Consider the following 27,756-nt stretch of genomic DNA (forward strand, 5'->3'; position numbering starts at 1 on the left):
GTGTGGAAATGGACACACCTGTGTTGTGTTCACTGAGGGCAGGAGGATGTTTAGTGTTCTTTATCACTCTTAGCCTTCTTCCTTTGAGATGGCCTTCTGGTGAACCTGGGACTAGATTGGGGATGTGATCCTCTTGTCCATATCCATCACAACACTAGGGTTACAGACCTAGATGTGACCAAGCAAGCCCAGCTCTTTTTTTTTTTTCCTTTTCGTTTCTTTTTGAGAGGCTCAACTGTGTAGCCTTGTAAGGCCTCAAATTCACCATGACCAAAATAACCTCAAATTCTCTGCCTTTCAAGTAACTTTGAAGCCTGTCCTGAAACTAGCTCTTTTTTTTTAATTTTTTTAAATTTATTTATTAAGGATTTCTGCCTTCTCCCCGCAACCGCTTCCCATTTCCCTCCCCCTCCCCCGATCAAATCCCCCTCCCTCATCTGCTCGAAGAGCAATCAGGGTTCCCTGACCTGTGGGAAGCCCAAGGACCGCCCACCTCTATCCAGGTCTAGTAAGGTGAGCATCCAAACTGCCTAGGCTCCCCCAAAGCCAGTACGTACAGTAGGATCAAAAACCCACTGCGATTGTTCTTGAGTTCTCAGTAGTTCTCATTGTCCGCTATGTTCAGCTAGTCCGGATTTATCCCATGCTTTTTCAGACCTAGGCCAGCTGGCCTTGGTGAGTTCCCGATAGAACATCCCCATTGTCTCAGTGTGTGGGTGCACCCCTCGCGGTCCTGAGTTCCTTGCTCGTGTTCTCTCTCCTTCTGCTCCTGATTTGGACCTTGAGATTTCTGTCCGGTGCTCCCATGTGGGTCTCTGTCTCTGTCTCTTTTCATCGCCTGATGAAGGTTAATATTCATGAGGATGCCTATGTGTTTGTCTTTGGATTCACCTTCTTATTTAGATTCTCTAGGAACATGAATTATAAGCTTTATGTCCTTTATTTATGGCTAGAAACCAAATATGAGTGAGTACATCCCATGTTCCTCTTTTTGGGTTTGGCTTACCTCACTCAGGATAGCGTTTTCTATTTCCATCCATTTGTATGCAAAATTCAAGAAGTCCTTGTTTTTTACTGCTGAGTAATACTCTAATATGTATATATTCCATACTTCATCCATTCTTCCGTTGAAGGGCATCTAGGTTGTGAAACTAGCTCTTGTAGACCAGGCTGACTTTGAACTCACTGAGATCTGCTTGCTTCTACCTCCCGAGTGCTGGGATTAAAGGCACGTACCACCCCCAACCGGCTCAGCTCCACTTTTTAACACACATTTGTCTGTCTGTCTGTCTGTCTGTCTGTCTATCTCTCTATCTATAAAAGTGTTCTTACCTAATGAGTGACTGACCAGTCTCTCTAGCCCCCCTGTTTAACACTTATTTATCTATGTGTTTGTTTGTTTATTTATTTATATTTTATGGTCATTGTTGTTTTGCCTGCATGGGAGTGTCAGAACCAAGGAACTGAAGTTACAGACAGGTGTGAGCTGCCATGTGGGTGCTGGGGAATTGATCCCCGGTCATCTGGAAGAGCAGTCAGTGTGTTTAACTACTGAACCATCTCTCCAGCCCTGGTGCTGGGAAATTCTAACTCAGTTCCTTAAGCTTGTATAGTAAGTGCTCTTCTGAGTCATCTATCCAGCCCCCATTTTTCCTTTTATTTTGTAATATAATATTTGGTTTTTCAAGACAGGGTTTCTCTGTAGCTTTAGAGCCTGTCCTGGAACTAGCTCTTGTAGACCAGGCTGGCTTCAAACTCACAGAGATCCACCTGCCTCTGCCTCCTGAGCGCTGGGATTAAAGGCATGCCCCACTACCGCCTGGCAAAAATATATTTTTAATTGAAACAGAGTTACATCACTTCCCTCTCTTCCCTTCCATCAGTTTCTCCTAGATACCCTTCCTCTGACCCCCCTCACTTCCCTCAAGTTTTTCATTATTATTGTTACATATGTATGCATATATGTATGCATGCATGTATGTATATGCTTATGTTAAATTGACATAAAAACTAGCCGGTACATCTATATTTTCAGAATTGTAGATAATTAGGACTCATAGAAGACTGTTAACAGATCTTAACAATGTTAAATTTCCTCTTTCTAAAAGCACAGAAAATATTCATTCTAGTTTTACATATCAGAATCTTACAGTTATTGTGCAAGAGTTACAAGTGATCATAAGTGCTGAATCATCTCTCCAGCTTTGTTTTTTTTTTGTTTTTTTTTTTGTTTTTTTGTTTTTTGTTTTGTTTTGTTTTTTGGTTTTTTGAGACAGGGTTTCTCTGTGGTTTTGGAGCCTCTCCTGGCACTAGCTCTTGTAGACCAGGCTGGTCTCGAACTCCCAGAGATCCGCCTGCCTCTGCCTCCCAAGTGCTGGTATTAAAGGCGTGCACCACTGCCCGGCAGCTCTGTTTTTTGTTTTGTTTTGTTTTGTTTTTTTAATGAAAAACAAGGAAAGAAAGAAATGTTTTCAAGACTGGAGAAATGGTTTGGGGGAAATTTTGTTGCTCAAGCATGAAGATCATAGTTCCAATCCCTAGCACCCATTGGGGAGAAGATTCTTATCCTAAGCAATCTGGCTAGCTAGACTACTGAAACTGGAAAGCTGTAGGCAGAGCAAGTGACCTTGCCTCAGTATATCAGGTAAAGAGTAATATTGGAAGACACCTAACATGCCAGTGGTGACAACAGGCACATATGCATGCACACTAGGCACATGCACACATATCCAAGAAAAAATAAAATCAAACCCAGCGTTCACTGTTTTGAAATAGCTTTTCATTTTCCTCAAACCATAAATAAATAATAGTAGTGCTATTGTTTGTCTACTTGTATCTTTGTTCAATAATGTCTTTTTTCCTTGTGTGTAATTGAATGGTTAATATGTTGCCGTTGCTTGATTGTTGCCAGTAATTTTATAGTCAACTTTTTGAAATCTGCATTTGAGAGTTTAGGATAGAATGGCAGTGGATCTGTAGGATATTAGGTCTATAGAACTTGTTTAATGCCCAAATGCTCAAGTCCTTAAAATGTACTCAGATCCCCCATATTAGATGACATAGTTGTGGCATATGCTCAGGTCTTCCTGTAAACTGTAAATTGTTGATTACTTATTTATAAGTTTTTTAATACCTAATACAATATGCATGCTGTATAGTTACTATTGTATGACAAGTTAAAAGTTTATACATGTTTATATTAGGTAGAATTTTATTTTTTTGTTATTTCAACATAACTTTGTTTGAATCCTCACATACACACTACCCAGATTTTGCGTGCATTGCTATTAGATACTCAAATTTAGAGCTATGAAGCAATATATTTTAAAAATTGTTGTTGAATTATTATTTATTACCAATTTCTGGTGTGGATTTGATATTTGTAAGCTTGGTTACCACACGAGCTCATCCTAAGCAAGAAGAGCTCAGTTTGACAGTGTCAATGTGAATTTCCTTAAAGCATTCAGACTTCCTGATACCTGACTCCTATCCTTGTAAATAATTCTTTCAAAATTGCTTTTTGTATCAAAAGGAGTAGTATATTGGTTATTGCATAGTTTTTTATAAGTTTTACATTAGTACCATTAATAGTTATAAGCCACTTTTTTTCTGTCAAATATTAGATGTAGTGGTTGCAGACACATCAGTTTTCCGATGCTATTTCTTCTGAAATGCTGTAGTGTTAAGTGAGACAGAATATACTTATTTTCTCTTTTTTATCTGTCTGTCTTTCTATCTAGCTATTATTTTTTGAGGCAGGGTTTCTTTGTATAGCTTTGACTGGCCTTGAACTCACTGATATCTGATAGCCTCTGCCTTCAGAGTGCTGGGATAAAATGTGTGCACCACTACCACACCTGGCATCTATGCTTTCTTTTCATCAATTTTGCCAAGGAGGGTGCTTATAAATTCCTGTTATTTCCATTTTTGCGTAGAAAGAATAATTCAAAATTTCAATATATTAATTCAATACATTAATATATTAATGACTAACATATACTTTTATGTTACATTTAAATTTTATAAATTTGTTCTCATCTAAAGTTAACCTTATGCTTTCAAGAAGGCTCTTGGGTGAATTCTGAGAATTAATAGGAAACATTTTATGATTGCCAAACTAAAATTAGGTACAAGGAATTAGCTTTCAGTTTGAAAATTGTGGGTTCAGCTAGAACACTGTAAACGACTAGAACCTCTGTGCGTAGTAATTGATGGAGTTGTGTATCTGGCCGGATGTGGTGATGCACACCTTTAATTTCACCACTAGGAAGTCATAGCTAGCTGGAACTACATTGTGAAATCCTGTCTCCCTGTTCCCCAAAACTATTTGTCTGTATTGTCCTTTGTAGCTTTCCTTACAAAACTATGTAATTTTGAGTTGTATATAGATAATAGATCTTATAACCATTGGGCTTTCTTGTCAAAGATCATAGTTGACAGTAAAGTTAATGGGAATGGGAGGTTTAGGGTAAATATTGTTTGTTTGTTTTTCTGTTGTGAAAAGCTTCTCTTAAAAGTGAAATAGGCCAGGCAGTAGTGGCACATTACTTTAATCCCAGCACTTGGGAGGTAAAGGGAGACAAATCTCTGAGTTTGAGGCCAGTCTGAGTGAGTTCCAGGACTGGCTCCATAGATACTGGGAAACCCTGTCTTGAAAAAATGGAATGGAGGAAATAAATGTGTATAAATTCTTGAATATTAAGTATAGTTGCTTTATTAAGTACTGTGGTCTGAATGCTTGTGTCTGCTCTAAAATTAATTTGTTGAAACCTAAACCTCTGTAATTTCATAAGGGGCATATAGTCTGTGGAAGGTGATCAGATCATGGAGACAGGTGTCACAAAAAAAACTGATACATTTTGAACTTCTGATCCTCTTGCCTCTATCTTCCATGAGCTGGTTTATAGGTGCGGGCCCCTACACCTGACTTGCAAATGCTTTTTGAAGAGTAAAATGCTAAGTTAAGTGTAAATTTTATTATTAACTTTGCACAATAGGTTAAAGACACTGAGAACATTCTATTTTCATGTTTTGGTTCAGTTTATAAAGGAATTTGGGCTACTATATGCCTTTTGACTAAAGGTTCCCTCACTGTCTGCTGGAGGGGAAAAGGGTGCCTGGAAACATGTAATGTCGCTGAGCTGAAGAACGTTATGCTGCGGATAGTTTCAGAGGTTTATGAACCAAGGAAATGATAAATTGTGTGTTTGGTTTGAGAAACTGCTGGAAGCAAGTGAATAAACTAGAAAGCTAGCCGGGCGGTGGTGGTGCACGCCTTTAATCCAAACACTTGGGAGGCAGAGGCAGGCAGATCTCTGAGTTCGAGACCAGTCTGGTCTACAGAGCTAGTTCCAGGACAGGCTCCAAAGCTACAGGAAACCCTGTCTGGGGGGGGGGGGGGACCCAAAAAGCTAGAAAGCTTATCAGCATATGCTAAATAGTCATTTTGTTATATTGCAGAGAATAGGAGGAGCTAATGAAGACTTAAGGGCATTTTCTCAGCCATATTTTTTTTTTTTCGAGACAGGGTTTCTCTGTGGCTTTGGAGCCTGTCCTGGAACTAGCTCTGTAGACCAGGCTGGTCTCGAACTCACAGAGATCCGCCTGCCTCTGCCTCCCGAGTGCTGGGATTAAAGGCGTGCGCCACCACCGCCCGCCTTCTCAGCCATATTTTTAAAATTCTACTTTAGCACTTAAGCATATAGCAAATTTCCTTTGACTGTAAACTAAGTCATGCCTTTTTTTGATTTATGTTCTGTTCTTACAGTTTTCAAAGACATAATCTTCCCCAGAAATTATTTTAAGTTAACTTGATAGTGGCATATTTGACATGTTTCAAAATGGGAGCTGTCACTCCTGTAGAAAAAAAAACTTGTACAACTTGAATGTTTTTCCATCTGTGCCCTAAAGTTAGTTGTTATTAGTATTTTATTTATTGACTAAGTAGCTTTGTTTTCCTACACAAAGATCTTATTCTATGTTTTTTTCTTTACATTTTTATACATTAAAGAGAATTTGTGGTAGGAACAAGGAAGCCAAATATTTAGGTTAGTTCAATGTTTCATGTAATTCAGGGAAACTCGATCTGCTTGGGAACAGAAACAGAGGCAGATGGATACTGATGCTCTGTAAGGATGGCATGGTTCCTTTTGATTACAGATATTGGCGGTCTGTGAGGTGAAGATATGGAGGCACAATCCATTTACAGTCTGCACTAACCATGTGTGCTGTGGTAAAGCCAAGAACAACTTCATAATATACTGTAGAAGAGAGCTACTCTTAGTTTTCCAGCACAGAGACCCCCGCACACCAATCCTGTCAGCACTGTCTTTGAACATTGAGGCCAAATGCCATAGAAACTGCTATGCTTCCATTCCTGCTTTGAGTTACAGATGAGTTGCTCGGAAATGTAAGCTAGAGTGTAATAGTAGTGCACCAATTGTACACTTTTCAAAAACAAAAATGGGATATTTATTTATTTACTTACTTTTAAGATTTGTTTTCTATTTCAACGTGCATGAGTATTTTGTTTATGTGTTTGTGTACCAACTGCATGTCTGGTGCTCTTGGAGGCCAAAGAAGGCCTTGGATCCCTTGGAACTGGATTGACAGATGGCTATGAATCACCATGTGAGTGCAGATTGAATGCTACGCAATTACTTTATCAACTGAGCTACATCCCCAGCTCTACTTTATTTTTGCTTAGGTGTTTTGCCTCCATCTATCTGTCTGTTCATACAGACTTTAAAAAAGTGTTGGATCTCCTGACACTGGAATTAAAGCAGCAGTGAGCAACTATATGGAAGCTTAAATTGAACGTGGGTCCTCTGAAAGAACAGCCAGTGAGTGCTCTTAACTCCTGAGCCATTTCTAACTTCCCATACCCCACCCATTTAAAGTGGGTTCTGGGAATCAAAACTCAGGTCCTAATGCTTGCATACCAACCAAGTCATCTCCATAGACTTAAGAGCTTTCTGCTTTCTTTCGGGATTTTTTTTGTCGTTGTTGTTTTCTTTGGTTTGTCGCGACAGGGTTTCTCTGTGTAAGTCCTGACTGACCTCAAACTCACTGAGATTTACCTGCTTCTGCCCCACAAGTGCTGGAATTAAAGGTATGTGCCACCATCACCCAGCCCTAATAGCTTTCTTTATAAATGGAGTTTTTAAAGTTTATTTTTAATTTTGAGACCGTGGTTTTGCTCTTTCTATAAAAACCTGTGACAAGGGACTAGAGAGATAACTCATTGGTTCAGAGCATTTGTTGCCTTTCCAGAGGACCCATGCTCAACTCCTAGAACCTATATGGTGGTTTACAAATGTTCCAAGGATCTGACACCTTCTGGCCTCCTTTCGTACCAGGCACACACATGGCGCACAGATATTAAAGACATACATGCAAGCAAAACACCCATACACATAAAATGAAAAATAGATATGAGAAAACTCCTTAACTTTTTCTTTTTCTTTTTTTAGTCTTTCCTTTCCCACAAATAGCATGTCTGTTCTCTTGTTAAGTATACTTCATTATGGAAGTTGTTAACTGTTGTTTTATCTTCAGCACAGTGGCTGTGCCTTAATCTACTGCTATTTCAGCCAACAGTTGTGACTCTGCAGTTACTGGCTGCTTCTTTAGCAGCAGCCTGGAGGGAATTCCATTCCCAAAGGCACCAGCCCTGGGCCGGGCGGTGGTGGCACAGGCCCGGCGGTGGTGGCGCAGGCCGGGTGGTGGTGGCGCACGCCTTTAATCCCAGCACTCAGGAGGCAGAGGCAGGAGGATCTCTGTGAGTTCGAGACCAGCCTGGTCTACAAGAGCTAGTTCCAGGACAGGCTCCAAAACCACAGAGAAACCTTGTCTCGAAAAACCAAAAAAAAAAAAAAAAAAAGGCACCAGCCCTGGCTGCTGCTAAAGGTAACTCTAACTAAATATCATTCTACTTTAAATAAGACTTGAGGTTCAAAGACTGGGGTGAAAATCTGTGAGCTCAGAGAGGCTGAGTAGCAACTAACTAACCCTCTCCTTGCTAGCGTCCCTGAAAGACCCATGCTTGGGCTCTGCCAAACCAGAAAATGTCACGGACACTCCAAACTCTTCCATACTACTTCTGTGTCTCTTCATTTCTCCCAGATGCCCTCTGATGCTCTATGATTAGTTTCTGTCAGCTAGTTGCTAACTTAGCCTCCTGAACCAAGGTTAATTTTATTTAATCACTGCAAATGCAAACTCCGGATTCACAGTGTGATTGAGTATCCCCCACAATTAACTATGGGAAAAGATTCCTTTTTCATTAATCCCTTAGAATATACCTAGAACTGTAGATCACAGAGTCATTTAAAGCTTGTTGGTCTAAGTACTTTCCATTCCTTGTGGTTGGGTATGTTTTCCTTGATCGTTTTCTCTTCTTGATCTTGGATAAAGCTTCAATATTGAAGATTTTATTTCTTTGTTTTGATGAAGAAATAGGTTACAGTCCCTGCTCATTCCCCCCCCCCCTCCTTTTTAAGGCTAGGTTAGGTACTATACCTAGTGCCATTTAGGTATGGTCAGATAGAAATTTGATTTCTCCTAATGAGGCTACAGTTTACATAGTTTTGTTCACTGTCTTTTCCTGCTAGTTGGTATCATACTTTCCAAAAGCGTTAGACTGGAAATTTAAATATTTAGTTCTAACTCTGCCTAGATTTAATCCTGTGTGATAAGTCTTCCTTGAAGGATAGTGGCATGATTTCACTGTTTTTTGGTGTTTTGTTTGTTTGTTTTCAAGACGAGGAATTTCTGTGTAGCTTTGCAGCCTGTCCTGGGACTCACTCTGTAGACCAGGCTGGTCTCAAACTCACAGAGATCCATTTGCCTCTGCCTCCTGAGTGCTGGGGATTAAAGGCTGACCTCTTCAGTAGCACTCCTGTTTTGTAGGGTACCATTGTCTTTAGTACTTAGATATCTAAGGTGTCATGATAGGTTTGTAAAAGGAAATTGTGTGAACTGTTCAGGTACCTATGGAAAAAGAAAACCTAATTAAATGATAATAGTTTATTAATATGAATACTTAAAGTCCATGTATATGACAGATTATACATTTTTATTCATTTAATTTTTATGTATATTGGTATTGGCCTGTGTATATATCTGTGTGATATATATATTGGTTCCATTGGATATAGAGTTACAGATAGTTGTGAGCTGCCATGTGGGTGCTTGGAATTGAACCTAGGTCTTTTGGAAGAGCAATCACTTAACCACTGAGCCATCGCTCCAGCTCCCAGATTATATTTTTAAAAGATGTCTATGACAGTATTTCCCATCCTACAGGCTTCTTATAACATGATTTTGACGTTTCTCTCATGGTCCTTGAATTTGAAAATTTGAACAGCTTTGTGATTTATCAGTGGTGACTTTTTTTTTTAAAATTGGGGATAACTGTGAAATGTATGCCGATGTCATTTTCATGCTCCTTTCTCATTTTAAAAGTAATATTACTTTTATTATTTGTATATATATGGCTTGTGTACATCTGCATACAGATATGCTTATGTGTGTGTACCTTTATCCACCCTTTTTGAGAGAGGATCTCTTACTGAACACGCCTCAGGGTTCCTCTGTCTCCATGCCTTACTCCTGTCTCGGTGCTGGCATTATAGGTGTGTGCTGGGATATTCAGCTTTTTAAAGTGGGAAGTGGGGGATCTTATTTAGGCCCTTATTACTTGTACAGCAAGCACTTTACCTACTTCACCTAAGGTCCCCCAACGCCTTTCTTGAAACGAGGCCTATGTAAACAGAATCCTCTGCATTAGCTCCAGAGTACTGAGATTATGGGTGTGTTGACCTAACTTCCTTCATTTCTTCTGCTTAAGATTTTCTGTGTATTGTTTATCTTTAAAGAATCTGTTAAATTTCTTACTCTGATTTCCTCAATCCTATTTTCTTTTGGTGAAACATAGTCTCAAATAAAAACCCCATTGAATTTTCTTTCTTCTCTTCTGTTACCAGAAAATGAAAAAAAGGATGAGAAGAAATGGATTGCTTATCTCTGTAGACTTTCTTTTTCAAAATGTAAATTTTTTTATTATAGAGTATGTTGTGTCTCTATGAACATAAAACATTTTAATAGAACATTAAAATCAGATTTAGTTTTTCAGTAGCTTCTTGATTTGAATCATTGAAAAAATTTTACTTGCATTACACATTCATCCTTTCTCTAGAATAATTCAAAGAATAGCTTAAGAGCCCAAGCAAGCATATTTTTTAGCACTCTTAGATTTTCCCATACTTTTATTTCTTGAAGTTCCACATTTCACCTCTCATCTTCTCGATCTATAATCCAAGCATTTCTAATGTCCTTCATCTTTTATGCTATTGATTATTCTCTTCCTGCCTTTGGAGGTGTTCTTCAGACCTCTTTGTTTGTTTGTTTTTTGACAGGATCTTGCTACACTTAGTCCTTGCTGGTCTCAAACTTGATTTCATACTCCTGCCTTTTGTTCCATAGCAACAGCTGAGATTATAGATGTGCACACCACCATACCAGGCATTTTTCTGTTTTTTAATTGTTTTTGTTGTTTTAATTTTTGTCATGTGAATTGCCAGTGTCCAAGATTCCTTCATAATAGTTTCGTATCTGTATTTCCTTTGCACTTTTTTTTTATTACTGTTAAGTTCCTTTGTTACTACTTTGTAGAAACTTGTGTTATAGTTATCATGCATTTGAACTACCCTGCCCTTCCTCTATCAAGTATGTCCAGCCCTTTGCCCAGGTTACCTGTGAGTGAAGCCTTTCATAAATTTGTAAATTTACTGTAAAATTATATGTTCTTTTGGGGGCAGTGGTGAATACATTTTTTGCAACGTACAACCGTCTCTTCATGTGTGTATACCTGCAAGGAGGACAGAGGAAGACATCAGGTTTCTTGTTGTGTCATTTCACACCTTGTTCTCTAGAGACAAATTCCAAGCCTTAAAATTACCTTCCCAGCCCTGCAGTGAATATTTGTTTGAGACAGGATCTTGCTTTATATTTCTGTCTGGCTTAAAGTGGATATGTAGACCAGGATGCTCTCAAACTCACAGAAATCCACCTGCCTCTACCTACCTTCTGAGTGCTGGGATTAAAGGTTGGTGTCACCAATACTTGGCAAACCAATGACTATTTTATGCATTTTCTGTCTGCTGATCGATTAAATGTTTGTGTACTATTTACTTAAGTTTTTTTGTAAATAAAGTAAATAAAGTTTTAATAAGTTTTGACCTATGGCAACATTTTAATGTCTGTTGAGTAACTGATCTTTTTATTGATGGACATTCTTTACTTATTATAGACACTTTAAAAGGTTTCCATATGCATTTTATCCTTAATTACTAGTGAATAAATTTATTGATCATTAGTTTGATGTCATCATTCCACAGTGATTGAGCCTATAGAGAATTTAACCCAGGGCCTTGATGATAGACAAGTACTCTACTAGTGAGATATAGTTCCACTTTAAACATGCTGAACAAAAAAGAATAGTTTTCAAGTAATTTGTAACCAACAGTGGAGCTTGCCATATTATAGTCTAATAGTCAATTTCCTTTTGTCTTCACTAGATTAGAAGCAACTTAATTTGTTAGTAAAGCCATTAATGAGTTGTGATCTTCAAGGAATATTAATAGTTCTAGTAGAAAAGTGTTCTCTCTAATTACTATAATTAATGACATAAGCTTTGTTCTATGTTTTGTTTTCATATTTAAAAACAAAGTACTTAGTTGGTATATTGTAGGTGTTAGTCCAGTTTCTAATGAGCTATGTTTTGTTAACTATTTGAATTATTTTATTGTTTTTTTTTCTTTTTTAATCATTGCCTTACATATTGTTGAACCTGGAGCCCTCCCTACATATGACAAACATTTATTGAGTGATTAGCTGTGTGCTAAGCCCTTTCCATCTTTATCTTGCTGACCCTTTCTACCTTGTGACTGCTTATCAGGAACTTCTTTCTGGCCTTTGGAGACCATATTTTCAGTTTACTGTATTTCCATTACCAATTTTCTTCACTATTCTTTTCCTCTCTCTATTTTCTTCGGTTTTAAATATTGTAAACTTTGGTTTCTTTCAGTTTCATGCTTTTTGTTTGTTTGAGACAGGGTTTCTCTGTCTCTTTCGAGCCTGTCCTGGAACTAGCTCTTGTTGATCAGGCTGGCCTCTAACTCATAGAGATTCGCCTGCTTCTGCCTCCCAAGTGCTGGGATTAAAGAAAGGTATGCGCCACCACTGCCTGGCTTCAGTTTTATTTTTATTTTATTCAATGTTTTGATTATATCGAGGACTCCTAGCAAACCTTTCTAAGCTTTAATTCAACAAATTAAAAAGCAAATGTAATTTCCTGAAGTTTCCACAGGTCTTTTAATAGAGTTGACTTTTATTTTGACTTAATACTTTTGCCTTCCTACAAGTTTCCAATTGTGGAAGCCTTGTGATTTTTAGATTGTTTCCACATCTACCAATTTTTCTGTCTGTGTATATCCCAAACTTAGTTGGCCTTCCTGTTGTAATAGTGGTCTGCGTTTTGCTCCCTGGTTGTTCTGTTTCAGAGTGTGTTCTGCGCTTGGTGCCTTCTTTCTAATTGGCCCATAGTTTGTCTGAGTTTTAGCTGATTGTACCCTCCCTTTTGGGTGGCAGAGTAGAGTAACTGTAATTCAATCTTCACAGTTGTAGGTTTATCATCCCCATTTTTATCATCATTATTATTATCATCTTGTTTAAGCTTACCTTTTTTTGCTGTAGTAGCATATAATAGAAGCCCACACTTTGAAGTAAAGTGTTCTGTTTGGCTTGCTCTTGACTCTTTTACATGGCTTCACCTTTAAAAATTAATGTAATCCTCCCCTGAATCTAGAAGCCCTCTTTGTTTATTCTAGCATGAGCCAAAGCAACCATCTTGTGCCTCCATTGGGATTGTATATTGAACACAATATTGAAGACTATTAATTTCTCTTTTATTAATTTGTTTATTACTACTGTTTGTGTGTGCCTTAGTTTCTTGTCAACTTGACACATGATAAAGTCATCTGGGAAGAAAGAAATTCAATTGAGAAAATGTTCTCATTAGATTGATCTGTGGGCAAGCATGAGGGGATTTTTTTTTTTTTTTGGTTTTTTCGAGACAGGGTTTCTCTGTGGTTTTGGAGCCTGTCCTGGAACTAGCTCTTGTAGACCAGGCTGGTCTCGAACTCACAGAGATCCGCCTGCCTCTGCCTCCCGAGTGCTGGGATTACAGGCGTACGCCACAAAAAAAAAAAGATTTTATTTATTTATTATGTATACAACATTCTGCCTCTATGTATGCCCGCATGCCAGAAGAGGGCGCCAGATCTCATTACAGATGGCTGTGAGCCACCATGTGGTTGCTGGGAATTGAACTCAGGACCTCTGGAAGAGCAGCCAGTGCTCTTAACCACTGAGTCATCTCTCCAGCCCCTGGGATTTTCTTGATTAATGATTGATATGGAGGGACTGTGTGCATGATGTTATCCTGGTCAGGTGGTCCTGAGTTATATAAAAAAAAATTAGACGGAGTAACCCATGGGTGCAAGCCAGTAAGTTGAGCTCCCCCATGATTTCTGCCTCAGGTCTTGTCTCCAGGTTCCTGCTCTGAGTTCCTGTCTTGACCTCCTTTGATGATGCAGTGTAAGCCAGAGGAACCCTTTTCTTCAAGTTCCTTTTGGTTGGGGTATTTTTATCACAATAATAAAAACCAAACAAAGACAATGCCTGTGCATGATATGTGTTGGCATGTGGCCTATGTTCCAAATCTTGTGTCAAGGTCAGAGAACAACTTTATGGAATTGATTCTCTACGTCTGCCTTTATTTGCATTATTACCAAGATCAAACTAAGGTTACCAGACTTTTGCAGCAAGTGCCTTTGCCCACTGAGCCATCTTACAAGCCCTTTTGTCTCTTTAGACAGGTTGTTGTACAAAGTGAAAGAAGTCTTAAATGCCTAAAGTAATGGGATGTGTAATTTTAAAAAATATTTTCTTTTGGTATTTGTGTGTGTGTGGGGGGGAGTAGATATGTAGTATACATTTACTTGTGTTTAGGGGTACTTCTGTGTATGCAGAGGCCAGGGGAGAGTGTCACATACCTTTTTGTATCACTTTCTTCCTTATTCTTTTGTAGTGGGGTCTCACTGAATCAGGACCTCAACATTTTTTTCTGGTCAGTAAGCCCCAACGATCCTCTTTTTCTGTAACTGGAGTGTTACAAAGGGTATGGGACCACACCTAGCTTACTGTATGGTTGTTGAGATCATAATTTCCTCTTAATTGTGTAACGATGCTTTTAACTCTCCAGCCTGGTTCTGAATATATATTCATTATATATTAGTATATGTTGATATAATATATATTCATAATTAGATTAAAAATATTGCATGTAGGTTTGTGCATGTGAGTACAGGTGCCCAAGGAGACCAAAGGCATTGGCTCTCCCTGGAACAAGAATTACAGATAAGATTGTGAGTCACCTGACAGGCAAGAATCTAAACTTGGAAATTGTTCTCTACAAGATATATTTGTACTCATGGTACAAATAATATACTTTTGATACAAAGAAAATGAATATGTTAGTGCCAAAAGCATTGATGCCAGAATTTAATGCCATTTGGCTTACACATATGCTACTTTTTGCTTCTTCTGGCCGGAAATTTGTGTGCATATATTAACGTTTTGTCTTTTTATTTAAGTGTATGGGTGTTTTGCATGCAGGTATGATTGTGTGTCAGATTTGTTCAGTGCTTAAGAAGGCCAGAAAAGGTGTCAGATCCGCTGAGATGGGAGTTATAGATTAGATGGTTGTGAGACACAGTACAGGTGCTAGGTATAGAACTGGAGTCTTCTTTTTTTTTTTTTTTTTTTCGAGACAGGGTTTCTCTGGTTTTGGAGCCTGTCCTGGAACTAGCTCTGTAGAGCAGGCTGGTCTTGAACTCACAGAGATCAGCCTGCCTCTGCCTCCCGAGTGCTGGGATTAAAGGCGTGTGCCACCAACGCCTGGCTGAACTGGAGTCTTCTTAAAGAGCATCAAGTACTATTAACTGCTAAGCCATCTCTCCAGCTCCAGGGTTTTTATTTTTGTTTGATTTTCAAGACAGGGTTTCTCTGTGTATTCTGGCTAATCTGGAACTCGTTCTGTAGACCAGGCTGGTCTTGAATTCAGGGGTTTGCCTTTTTTCTGTCCTGGGATTAAAGCAGTGCACCACTCCCACCAGGCCAACCTCAGATTTTGTCTTCTGAAAACATTTGGTCAGGAATTTTGATTTCTTATTTTACAGATTAGATTTGAGAATATTAGAATTATGACTAAATGTCATTATGTTCCTTTACTTAGCTACTTAGCTGAAAGAATTATTTGCTTGTTCTTAGGAACTAGAAGATCATCCGTCTATCTGTCTCTATCTATCTATCTATCTATCTATCTATCTATCTATTTTGTTTTTGTGACAAGGTTTCTCTGTAGCGTTGGAGCCTGCCCTGGAACTTGCTCTTATAGATCAGGCTGGCCTCAAACTCAAAGATATCCACCTGCATCTGCCTCCCTAATGCTGGGATGAAAAGCATGCACTACCACTGCTCAGTCCCTCTCTATTTTTATTTTTATTAATTTATTAGTTTTTGAGACAAGGTTGGTTTCTCTAGGTAGCTGTAGCTGTCCTGAAACTCACCATGTAGACCAAGCTGTCTTCGAACTCAGAAATTCCTTTGCCTCTGGGAGTAAAAATTCTAGGCCATGTAGCTCAAGTTGTCTTCAGACTCCTTTCTTCTCTGAGCCTCCAAATACTGGGAATATAAGTATATGCCCTCATCTGGCTAAGAGGAGCTATGTTTTGAAAGTCTTTTCCTTCCTGGTTTCTTACCTATCTTCTGTTTCTGAATTCTAGTGACAGATATAGAGCTGAAACGACTCAAAGATGCCTTCAAGAGGACCTGTGGACTCTCATATTACATGAGTCAGCACTGCTTCATCAGGGAAGTGCTTGGGGATGGAGTGCCTCCTAAAGTTGCTGAGGTAATCTTTATGGTGCTTGGTTCCTCTCATAGTTCTGTACCAGTTTAAATTTCTTTTTCAAAGTATTTTTTTTCAATTTTTTAATATTTATTTATTTTTATGTGTATGGATGTTTTGTGCGCCATGTATGTGCAATACACAGAGGAGAGTTTTGGATGGCTGTGAGCCACCATGTGGATGCTGGGAATTGAACCCAGGTCCTTTGGAAGAATATCAGTGCTCTTAACTGCTGAGCCATCTTTCCAGCACCCTATTTTAATTCTTTTTCTGTTATTAAATGTTTTGAGACAGGGTCTGTCATATAGCACAGACTGGCTTCCAACTCATGGTATAGCTGAGGCTTGCCTTGAACTCCTTATCCTCATGCCTTCATTACCTAAAAGCTTGGTTTATAAGCTTCAGCTTACCTCCCTGTGTTCTTGTCTATTTGCTTTTAAAATTTTGCAGGAGTATCTTCTTAAAAGATTTCATCTTGGGACTGGAGAGATGGCTTAATGGTTATAATGGCACTGCCTATTCTTCCAGAGGATCCAGGTTCAATTCGCAGGACCCAGAAGGCAGTTTACAACTCTCTGTAACCCTAGTTCCAGGGGATCTGATACCTTTACATCAGTTCACTTAAAGTTTAAAAATTTGAAACAAGATTTCATCTTCCTCACAGTTATTTTTCTTGCTGAGTAGGAAACAGGTCCTGGTTTAGATGTGCTATATTCTTAAAGTTTGAATGGGAACACTGAAGACCCACAGGTTTGCATTTTTGATTTTACAACTGATACATAATTATAAACTGTTAATATGATTTCCTCCTTATTTTAAATATCATCTTTGACATTAACTTTTTATGTTGTATGTTTTATAAATTTTTATTGAATGGAGTTGAGTCTGTAAAATTAAACTTGTAAGTGAAATAGAAGCTTTTTGGAACTTAAATTCTTATTTAAATTGTACCAAAATCTTTAAATAAAATATGCTGAGTTTGAAAGCATTCTTTTTCTAAAAATAATGTTTATTATTTTGTAGTAACATGCACAGATGTATTGTTATTCTGAGTATGACTAAGAGTAAAATTTATAAAACAAGATTATGATAGAAATTTTAAGCTTAATATTAAATATGAGCCCTAATTCTCTATTTTTTTATTGTTTTTAGCAGGTTTTTATTTATTTTTTTATTTTTCCCCCCTGAAACAGGGTTTCTCTGTGTAGCTTTGGAGCCTGTCCTGGAACTCATTCTATAGACCAAGCTGGCCTCGAACTCACAGAGATCCACCTGCTTCTGCCTCCCAAGTACTGGGATTAAAGGTGTTCACCACTGCTGCCTGGCTATTTCTCATATTCTTGTTTTCCCTTAATAAGTGTATCTTAAGTACTGTTATAGTACAAAAATGTTGAATTTATTTTTTATTCAAGATATAACAAGCAATTTAATACTATGATATTATCTACCAATTAGAAAAAGGGACATAGCCCAGGTATGCTGGTGCGCACCTTTAATCTTAGCACTAGACAGGCAGAGGCAAGTGAATCTTTGTGACAAGGCCAACCAGGCCTACACAGTGAGGCCCTGTCTCAAAAAATAAAATAATGGAGGTCGTAATAGTGATTTATAGAAAATGCTTTCAAATTCAAAGACTCTTCAGCCTTTTTTTTCCCCCTCTCTGCTACTGTACTTAAAGTCAGTCAGAACTGTTTCATGTTGCTAGGAACAATTTAAATCACAGTATTATATCTCCTTGGATTGTATATAAACATCTATCTATACACATTCTTATTTACCTAAAGTCTCTTTTTAAATTGGGTTGTCTTTTTATTGAATTTTAAGATTAGATATAGCCCCTTTTATAAGATACGTGGCTTGCAGACAGTTTCTCCCACTCTTTATGGTTTCTCATTACTTCCTGGTGCCTTTTGAGTTACAAACTTAAATTTGGCAAAGTCCATTTATCACTTGTGCTGTTCCTTTTCTTTTTAAGAAACCAGTGCTTTACCTAAGATTGCAAAGATTTACTCATGTATTCCCTAAGAGTTTTGTAATTTTAGCTTCTTAGAGAATCCACTACTACCAGCCCAGGGATGGCACCACCCACAATGGCTGGGCCCTTCTGCATCAATCACTAATTAAGAAAAAAGTCAGCACTTGGGAGACTGAGGCAGACGGGTCTCTGTAAGTTCAAGGCCAGCCTGGTCTATAGAGCGAGTTCCAGGACAGGCTCCAAGACTACAGTTTCTTTGTGACTTTGGAGCAAGTCCCAGATCTAGACCAGGCTGGCCATGAACTCTCATGGAGCTCCGCCTGCCTCTGCCTCCCACGCGTTGGGATTAAAGGCACATGCCACCACTCCCTGGCGCAGCCTGAGATTTTATGAAAACATTTTTCTCAATTGAGGTTCCCTCCTCTCAGATAACTCTATAGCTTGTGTCAGGTTGATGTAAAATAAACCAGCACAGCCTTTAATCCCAGCACTTGGAAGGCAGAGGCAGACAGATTTTTCTTAGTTCGACACCATCCTGAAAACATAGTAAGTTCTAGGCCAGGAAAAGAAAAAAAAAATATGGGGCTAAAAAGGTGGCTCATTGGTTAAGAGCATTGACTGCCTTTCCAGGGAATCCAGGTTTGATTTCCAGGACTAATCTGAGAGTTCATAAGTATCTGGAACTCAACTCAGCGATCTGATATTAGGACACTTTTCTGACCTCCACGGTACCTTATTGCACAGAATATATACAGATGAAAAACCCATGCACATAGAAATAAATCATTTTTTAAAGTTTTGGCAAAGTTGAAGCATAATTTCTTTTCTAGTGATTATCAAGTAGAGCTATGAAAAAAGCCATCTGGTTAAAATAGATAGCACTGTGTTAATAATTGGCTATAACTATAAAAAATAAAAGTAAATAAAATTTAAAAACTAAATGGGGCTGGAGAGATGGCTCGGTGGTTAAGAGCACCAACCAGCATTCAGTTCCCAGCACCCACCTGGCAGCTAACAACTGTCTGTAATTCTAGTTCCAGGGGATCTGACACCCATGGGAAAACACCAGTGCACACAAAAATAAATAAATAATTAGCTATTACAAGGCCTGGCCACCATTAAAATTAGGTGATTGGGAAATCTAAATTACTAGATTTAAGCTTGGTGGTAGATATTTTATTTATATTGTAAGATTTCTGTATGACCCTTTATATCTTTATATGATACTTTCCGTCTTTTTTTATTTCGAGAGTAATTTATTTCTTTGTGCATTTTTATAATAAAAATATCATAAAATTAAATTTTATGATATGCTCTTCCTTAAAGTTCTTGTCTGATACCTATAATATTTGTGTCACAGTTTGATACTTACTGGTTGTTATTTTCTAATTGAGTAAATATTTTCTTGGTCTTCTATATTGAGGAATTTTGGATTACAGTCTAGACATTTGTACAAATGTTCAGAGATTCTAAGTCTTGAGATGTAACTATATTTTATCAGATAATAATGACAGTGGACTTAGGATAAAGCTTTGTACTTGTCTTCTCTTGCTTATTTTACAATGTCAGTTACCTTTTTAGAGCCTGTACAGCCCTGTTTGGTTTTATCCTACAGTGACTAGTCTTAGACTCAATTTTAGTTCAGACTGGTTTGTCTTTTAGGGTTAGGCAGACCCAGAAGTTACAAAGAACAGTTTTCCTGCTTCTTTCTCCCCTTAGTGTTCACATGAATTTCCTTTTCTCTGGAGCTCCTATTTCCAGTTCTCTCAGAGATGCCTACTGTGCCACACACTTCTTGAATTTGTCTGTATCCAAGGAGGAGATATAGGGGGAAGGAAAACAGAAGAGGTCAGGAAGAAATGGAAATTTGGGGGGCTGGAGAGATGGCTCAGTGGTTAAGAAAGCTGCCTGCCCTTCCTAAGGTCGGTTCCCAGCAACCACATGGTGGCTCACAACCATCTGTAATGAGGTCTGGTGCCCTCTTCTGGCCTGCAGGCATACATGCAGACAGAATACCAAGAATACTGTATACATAATAAATAAATAGATTTAAAAAAAAAAAGAAATGGAAATTTGTCCCATTCTCTTGGGACTGTAGTATCTGTGATAAACTACATAATATCTTCTAAAGATTCCTAGATCCTAGTTCCTGGAAGTTACATGTAGAATGTGTCTGAAGATACTATTTTTTGTTTTGTGATGAGTGAAGCATTAGCATTGCCCTTGATTTAGCAAAGTGAAACTGTTGATAACAATGGTTAATATTCTCATAGGGTTTATCAAGTTTTGCTTTTCCTCTTTCCCATATTTATTTAATAGTTGAGTGATAACAGTGTGTAGTTCAGTACAAGGTACTGAAGATTCTAGGTTACAGTATGAGCTGGTATCGATTTAAAAAAAAAAAAAAACTTGGTCTGAACTTGCCTGCCTTTTACTTTGCAAGGACAGGTCAAGGTAATAATTATAGTGTGCCGCAGTTTGTTTAATACTTGCTTAAATGGGACAGTCTTTGACTATATGGCTCTTGCTTACAATGAATTTTACATTTAAGAAAATAAGAGTACTAAGGGCGTGGCTTAGTAATTAGAACAGGTTGCCTTATTGGAAAAACCTTCCAATTTTGACACCGAGAGAGAAGGTAGGGGAATTGTATGCTCTTAGGTGAGGTATTTTTCTGTCTTGGGCTTGTGGAAACTTAAGAAAGTAACCTAATTTTCTTTTGGAACTGGGAACATTATTAATGGGATGAAGAAGATAATATGTATCTCTGGGAGTTTGTTTGTATGGTGGTAGCAGTTGACTAGCTTTTAGTTGTTTGAAACAAGGCCTCAGGCTTACTATGTAACAAGGAGTGATCTTGAACTACTACTGATCCTTTATTTTCAATAGAGTGCTGGGATTCAGGCATACGCTACCATGCCAAAATTTCAGGTCTTTTATTACTACAACTACTACTATTTTTATTTTACTTGTGCGTGTGTGTGTGTGTGTGCGCATATGCATTTGCTGGGTGTGCATGTATTAAGTTTTATGTACTTTTTATAACTTAGTCCACATCTGAACTTCATGGTTTGATAACCTGTGTTTTCTGTAAGGTATAATAAGACAGTTGAAACCATATGCAGTATAGTTTGCTGTTGTCCAGCCAAAGTTCCTTTGGTTCCTGGTTCTCATTGGGTCGGGATTGGAATACTTAAGACATTGTTTTGGATATTGGAATTCCTCATTTAAATGTGTTTGAGGATCCTTTTGTTTTATATCCCAGAGAAACCAGTAGCAACTTCTTTTTACTGATGCTATCTATTAAAAAGGGTTTTGGTGGGGCCGTGGAAAGAAAGAAGGAAGAAAGGAAGGAAGTAAAAGTTTTATTGTTTTAGCTGAAGTAAAATTCCTACTACTAATTTTCATTGCATATTCCCCTTCCCATCTACTTTCTGAAGGTCAAGACTGATTTTGTAATAATTCCTTGGAACAAATACTAAGCTCTTACGAAGCCATATATTTGAAGGACAGTAAGGTATTCATTTAATATCCTTGAACTGTTTGCCATTAGTGACAGCATTAGTTACTTTTATGCTGATGTGACCAAATACCTGATAAGAAGCAACTTAAGGAGAAGTTTTATCTTGGTTTTATAATTAGAGGAAGTCCTGGTCATTAGGGTGGAGAAAACATGGTAGCAGGAATATGAGAGCACCATTCACATTGTGTCTACAGTCAGTAGGCAGAGAGACGTGAATACTGGTGCTCAGTTTTCCTTTTTCTTTCTATAATTACCAGTCTCTAGTTTGTAGTATGTGCAGACCACCTCCAGGGTGGCTCTTCCCTGTTCAGTTAGACCTCTTTGGAAATACTCCCTCAGACAATCCCAGAAGTATCTTGTAGGTAACACTAAATTCATCAAGTTAGCTTTTCTTTTTTCTTTTTCTTTTCTTTTCTTTTTTTGGTGGGGGCAGAGTTTCTTCGTGTAACACTAGCCATCCTGGAAGTCGCTTTGTAGACCAGGCTGGCCTCGAACTCAGAGATCCACCTGCCTGTGCCTCCCAAGTGCTGGGATTAAAGACGTTTGTCCCACCAACTGGCTAATTCATCAAGTTAGCATGGTGCATTTTCTCATTAGGTTTGTATGTTTATTTTTAATAGTTTTATTAGTGTATATTAACTATATGCAATAATAGATTTTGTTCTTAAATTTCATATACATATATAATGTATGTATTTTGATCATTCATTCCCCATTATCCTCTCTTATCCCCTGCTGTTCTTACTGATCCCTTTCTGCCTCCCAGCTAGTCCTCTTTGTCTTTTTTTGGTCAAAACCTGCCCCCCACAGTGACATATGTCTTCCAACAAGGCCATACCAACGAAGCCATCCCTTCTAATAGTGTCACTTCCTATGAAATTATAGGGGCCAGTTACATTCAAACTACCACAAGTCCTGTTTTGTCTGGAAGATACTGTTTTCTTCTTATCATCCATCCCCTCTGGCTCTTACAATCTTTCCAGCCTCCTCTTTTGCAGAATTCCCTGAGCCATGAGGGGAAGGATTTGATGAATACATCCCATTTAGGATTGAATGTTACAAGATCTCTCAGTGTCTGCTCATTTTTCAGTTGTGTGTCTTTGTAGTTTTTATCTTCTGTAGGAAGAGGCTTCTCTAATGATGGCTCAGTGAGGACCCTGATATATAGGTGTAGCAGAATGTCATTAGGCATTATTTTATTGTTTGTTCCTTTAGTGGAATAACAGTGTTTGGTTTTCCCCTAGATTCCCTCACACAACTATGTCCACCCAAAATTTACTATTGATTAGATATTTCCTGGAAAAATCATTTCTTCATTAAGAAATTCAGATCTGCCAAATTTGCCTGAGAAACTGAATTTAATAGAATAATATTTGCAAAAGAAAAAGTATTTGCTAAAGATTGTTTGCCTGGAAAATGTTTTTGTAGATAAAAATGAATTGATGGACCACATGTTCACCCAAATTTTAAATGGAAAGTATTTGTCCTTATGAAGATTACATAAAGTTTAACTTTTGAAGACATTAACTTGATGCCACTGACTATTTACTTTTGTTTTCCTTCAAGATTAGGGATTGAGCCCAGAGCCTTGCACATGCCAAAACAGTGCTTTATCAACTAAAATATATCCCCCAACCAAGTCCTGCTGACTTTTAGTCAGGTGCTTTAAAAGGTATATTAAAGTTTACTCAGGAAAAGTATTTTCTGAAGCAGTAGCCATGAATTTATATCCCAAAAGCTGAGATTATAGGCCTGTACCACCAAGCCATGTCTTGCACCTTTTATTTTGTTTTGAGACAGTGACTCACTGTGTAGCTCTGGTTGACCTAGAACTCACTATATAGACCAGGCTAGCCTTGAAACTCATAAAGATGTACTGGCCTCTGTTTGCTGATCATTTTGGATTATAGACATGCAACACTATGCCTAAGCCCTTGTTTATTTTACATGTGTGTACATGCCGTGATGTACATGGTGAAGATCAAGAAAACTTGCAAAAGTTGTTTCTTTCATTTTATCTTGTGGGTTTAAGGGATTGAATTCAGGATGTCAGACTTAGGGGTGAGCTCCCTTAAACACCAAGTTGTCTCACTAGCCCATACTGTGTGTATGTGTCTGTCTGTCTGTCTGTATGCATGTACTTTGTTTTTTTTTTGAGACAGGGTTTCTCTGAGTAACAGTTCTAGCTGTCCTGGAACTAGCTCTTTTAGACCAGGCTGGCCTCCTCAAACTCACAGAGATCTGTCTGCCTCTGCCTCTCGAGTACTGGGATTAAAGGTGTGCACCATCACTGCCCAGCCATAATTTTTTAAATATCTATGTATCTATCTATGTGTCTGTCTGTCTGTCTGTCTATCTATCTGTCTATCTATCTATCTATCTATCTATCTATCTATCTATCTATCTGTGTGTGTATGTATGTATCTATCTATCTATCTATCTATCTATCTATCTATCTATCTATCATGTATGCAGTGTTCTGTATTACTTCAACAAAGAAGAGGGCACCAGATCTCATTATAATTGGTTGTGAGCCACTATGTGGATGAACTCAGGACCTCTGGAAGAGCAGCTAGTGCTCTTAACCTCTGAGCCATCTCTCCAACCCCCATACATAATTTTTGAGTAAAAATTTTTAATAATGAATAAGCAATTTGTAATAATTTTGAATAAGTTCCTTTTATGTCTAGTTTTTATTCTATTATAAATAATGTAATAAATTTCTGTTAATAATTTTTTGTGATTTCTTTAGAATTCTGAAAATGAGGGAATGTTGTTCTTTGTAATCACAATAATAAATGTATAAGTGTAGTTGAAGTTAAAGGATACTCTATAACTGCATAAATTCTTTATTAAATTATTGCCGCTTTAAAGGAAGTCATCTCCCTCCCCCCACTCCCACCTTTTGGACCTTAATAAGGATCCAAAACAAAATAAGTGGTCAGTTGTGTCATCCTGTAATGTGTGCGTGTGTTAGAGTAGGTGGACATATCAGCCAAGTGTTGTAATAAGGTACAGAAGAAGAGAGAATCATTATCATTTCACTAAAACTAATCAGAGCCTTGTCTGAAGATGGAGACAAGGTTTAGTTAAGGATGATGACACCTCCTGTCCTTGATAACTGAAGCATCTCTAAGGTTGGCTTTCTCACGTTTTTTTCTTCAGGTGATTTACTGTTCTTTTGGTGGAACATCCAAAGGGCTACACTTCAATAACTTAATAGTTGGACTTGTTCTCCTTACAAGAGGCAAAGATGAAGAGAAAGCAAAATGTAAGTTCTTTTATCTTAGGTTATAATAATATCCTATGTGCAGAATAATTTACTGAAAAATCTGAAAGGCAAAGATTGTAATGGCTATTTCTCCAAAGACACACAGCTGACCAATAAATAAGCACTTCAGAACTGTTCATTGTAGCTAGTCATCAGAGTCAACCAAAACCACTGAGATACCACATCACATTTTAAAATATAATAACAGTGTCAGTGTCTATAAAAGTTGCAGTCTGTTGTTGGTTGTTTTTACTCTTTGCTCTTTTTGTGGGGCCCACCACTCAACACCCAAATAAATACACACACAGGCTTAGCTTGGGTTATTTCTAGCTAGCTTTCCTTAACTTAAATTATCCCATCAACCTTTTGCTTCTAGACTTTTTCATTTTCTTCTGTATATCTTACTTTCACTTTTACTGCTTAGCTAGTTCTGTGGTTGGGTGTCTGACCCCTGTTGCCCTTTCCTTGTTCTCTCGCTCCTTCATCCTTTCTTCCCAGATTTCTCTTCTTACTTATCATTTTCTCTGCCTGCCAGCCCTGCCTATCCTTTCTCCTCCCTTGCTATTAGCTGCTCAGTTTTTTATTAGACCAATCAGACTTTTTTAGACAGGCACAGTATCACAGCTTTATAGAGTTAAACAGATGCAACATAAAAGAATGCAACACATCTTTACATCATTAAAACAAATGTTCCACAGCATAAACGAGTGTAACACATCTTAAAATATATTCCACAGCAGCTGTCCTTTGCTTTGGGGAATGTAAAATGATAGTGCAGCCACTTTCGCTTTTGTTTTTATTCACTTATTTTTGGTGCTGGGAATTAAACTCGGGGCCTATCTGGATGGATAAACAAAATGCAAATTTCTGTACAATCTAGCCTTACTTTACAAGGAAAGGAAGTCAAGTGATGACTGATCCATGCTAAAAACATAGATAAGGCTTACAAATATTTTACTGAGGGGTTGGAGAGTTGGTTCAGCAGTTAAGAGCTTGTATTACTCTTCCAAAGGACGTGAGTTTGGTTCCAGCACCCATGTCATGAGTAACTTCAGTCCTAGAGGATCTGACATCCTCTTCTGTCCTCTTGTAGGTATATCCCATATATGCACGCATGCACACACACACATACATGTAAATACCTTTAAAACATATATTCATATATTTAAAACACATTTGAGTCAGGCAGTGGTGGCTCATGCCTTTAATCCCAGCACCTGGGAGGCAGAGACAGTCAAATCAACAAGAGCTAGTTCTAGGACATCCAGAGCTGTTACAGAGAGAGACCCTATCTTGGGGGGGGCAGGGGGGAATTCTTTCATCTGTGTTACACATCTTGATGTCTTTTTTAAGAAAGGAAACAGTTTGCTCTGTTTGACAGCACATCCCTATGATCCCAGCACTTGAGAGACAGAGGCAAGAGGATCAGTAGTACTCCAGGGTTATCCTCAGCTACATAGCAAGTTGGAAGGCTGTAAGACACTCTGACTTTTTTGTTTTGTTTTGTTGGTTGTTTTGGTTTTTTTTGAGACAGGTTTCTCTGTGAATCCCTACCTGTCCTGGAACTCACTCTGTAGGCTAGGCTGGCCTCAAATTCAGAGGTCCACCTGCTCTCCCTCCCAAGTGCTGACTAAAGGGGGTGTGGCACCCTGCTGGCATGACACCCCATCTCTAAGAACAAAAAGGAAATGTGATGAATAATTCTTACATCTTTTCAAAATCCCAGTATTGCTGCCTTTCTTAGAGATAAGTGCTCTCAAAAATGTAATGACCTCTTTCACCTTTTGAACATTTTTATGTCTTATATTTATATCTGTAAGCATATCTTCAAGAGTTTGGCCTTTTTTCTGAAAATCATTTTATTTAATGCTTATTCATCTTGAAGTACCTATTCTGTTTAACTGCTATATGGTATTGCATTATATATACTCATACATCTCAGTTTGTTTTCTCAGTAAATGTTTATTTTGTTTCTAATTTTTGCTCTTACAAACAATAGTTGAGTGAACATACTGCATTTTGTGCACAAGTATCAACATTTCTAAAAGTTAAAATGGGATTGTTTAGAATTAGAGTTTCTGACTTATATCTTTACTTTTTCTAGATTTTGGCAAATCCAGAATGGTTACATTTATTTGTATACTCATTAACATTTTTTTGGGACAGGGTTTCTTTCTGTAACAGTCCTGATTGTCCTGGAACTACCACCTGGCCCCATTTTCTTTCTTTCTTTTTTTATATTTTGCTTGTTGTTTGATTTTTTTGTCTTTGCCTCCACAGTGCTGGGATTAAAGGTGCCACCACCCCAGGCCAGGATCTTTTATAATATGTGAGTGAGGCCAGATGGTGGTTTGATCCTGTTTCTTCCAGTCTTTGCTAGGACTTGCTATTAATCACATATATGAAAAAAACAACACAATTATTTTGAACAGTAATTTATACAGACAGGCATGGTGGCACACACTTGTAGTTATAGCTCTCAGGAGGCTGAGGTAGGTGTATTATAAATTCAAGACCAGCCTGGGCTACATAGTACTAACCCAGCCAAGACTCCAGAGCAAGACTCTCTCAAAAAGAAGAGCAGGAGGAAGAGGATAATGAAGATGACAACAATAAGTTGTACTCATAAAATGCAGTAAATTATGTCTTTCTCTTCTTTTTCTGCTTCTACTAACTGTACTTGATGTATGCTAAGATTAACTTATTTTTCTTTCTCTTAGATATTTTTAGTCTTTTTTCAAGTGAATCTGGGAGCTATGTTGTACGGGAAGAAATGGAAAGAATGCTCCATGTGGTGGATGGTAAAGTCCCAGATACAATTAGGAAGTGTTTCTCAGAGGTACATTTAAAGATTTATATTTTATTTCTTCTTGTTGATGTAGTGTTAACTCTTAGTTTGTGGTAAATATGGCTATGATGGATGCTTGCGCACAGAGGATTCTTGGTATTTTTAT

At 38.0% G+C, this 27,756-nt stretch overlaps 1 protein-coding gene across 4 annotated transcripts in view; it reads left to right on the forward strand.

Moving 5' to 3' along the window:
* Window positions 1-27,756, forward strand: part of Usp32 (ubiquitin specific peptidase 32) — a 134,074-nt gene that overhangs the window by 18,984 nt on the left and 87,334 nt on the right. For all 4 annotated transcript variants that reach the window (XM_041664340.1, XM_041664341.1, XM_041664342.1 and 1 more), the window contains exons 2-4: window positions 15,909-16,036; window positions 24,697-24,802; window positions 27,523-27,641. In XM_041664340.1, the coding sequence (XP_041520274.1) occupies window positions 15,909-16,036; window positions 24,697-24,802; window positions 27,523-27,641 (353 nt within the window). The remainder of the gene's footprint in view (window positions 1-15,908; window positions 16,037-24,696; window positions 24,803-27,522; window positions 27,642-27,756) is intronic.

Source organism: Microtus oregoni, unplaced genomic scaffold (assembly GCF_018167655.1).
Source record: "Microtus oregoni isolate MIOR12 unplaced genomic scaffold, Mior012 000015F_ref0000493, whole genome shotgun sequence".
Lineage (NCBI taxonomy): Eukaryota > Metazoa > Chordata > Mammalia > Rodentia > Cricetidae > Microtus > Microtus oregoni.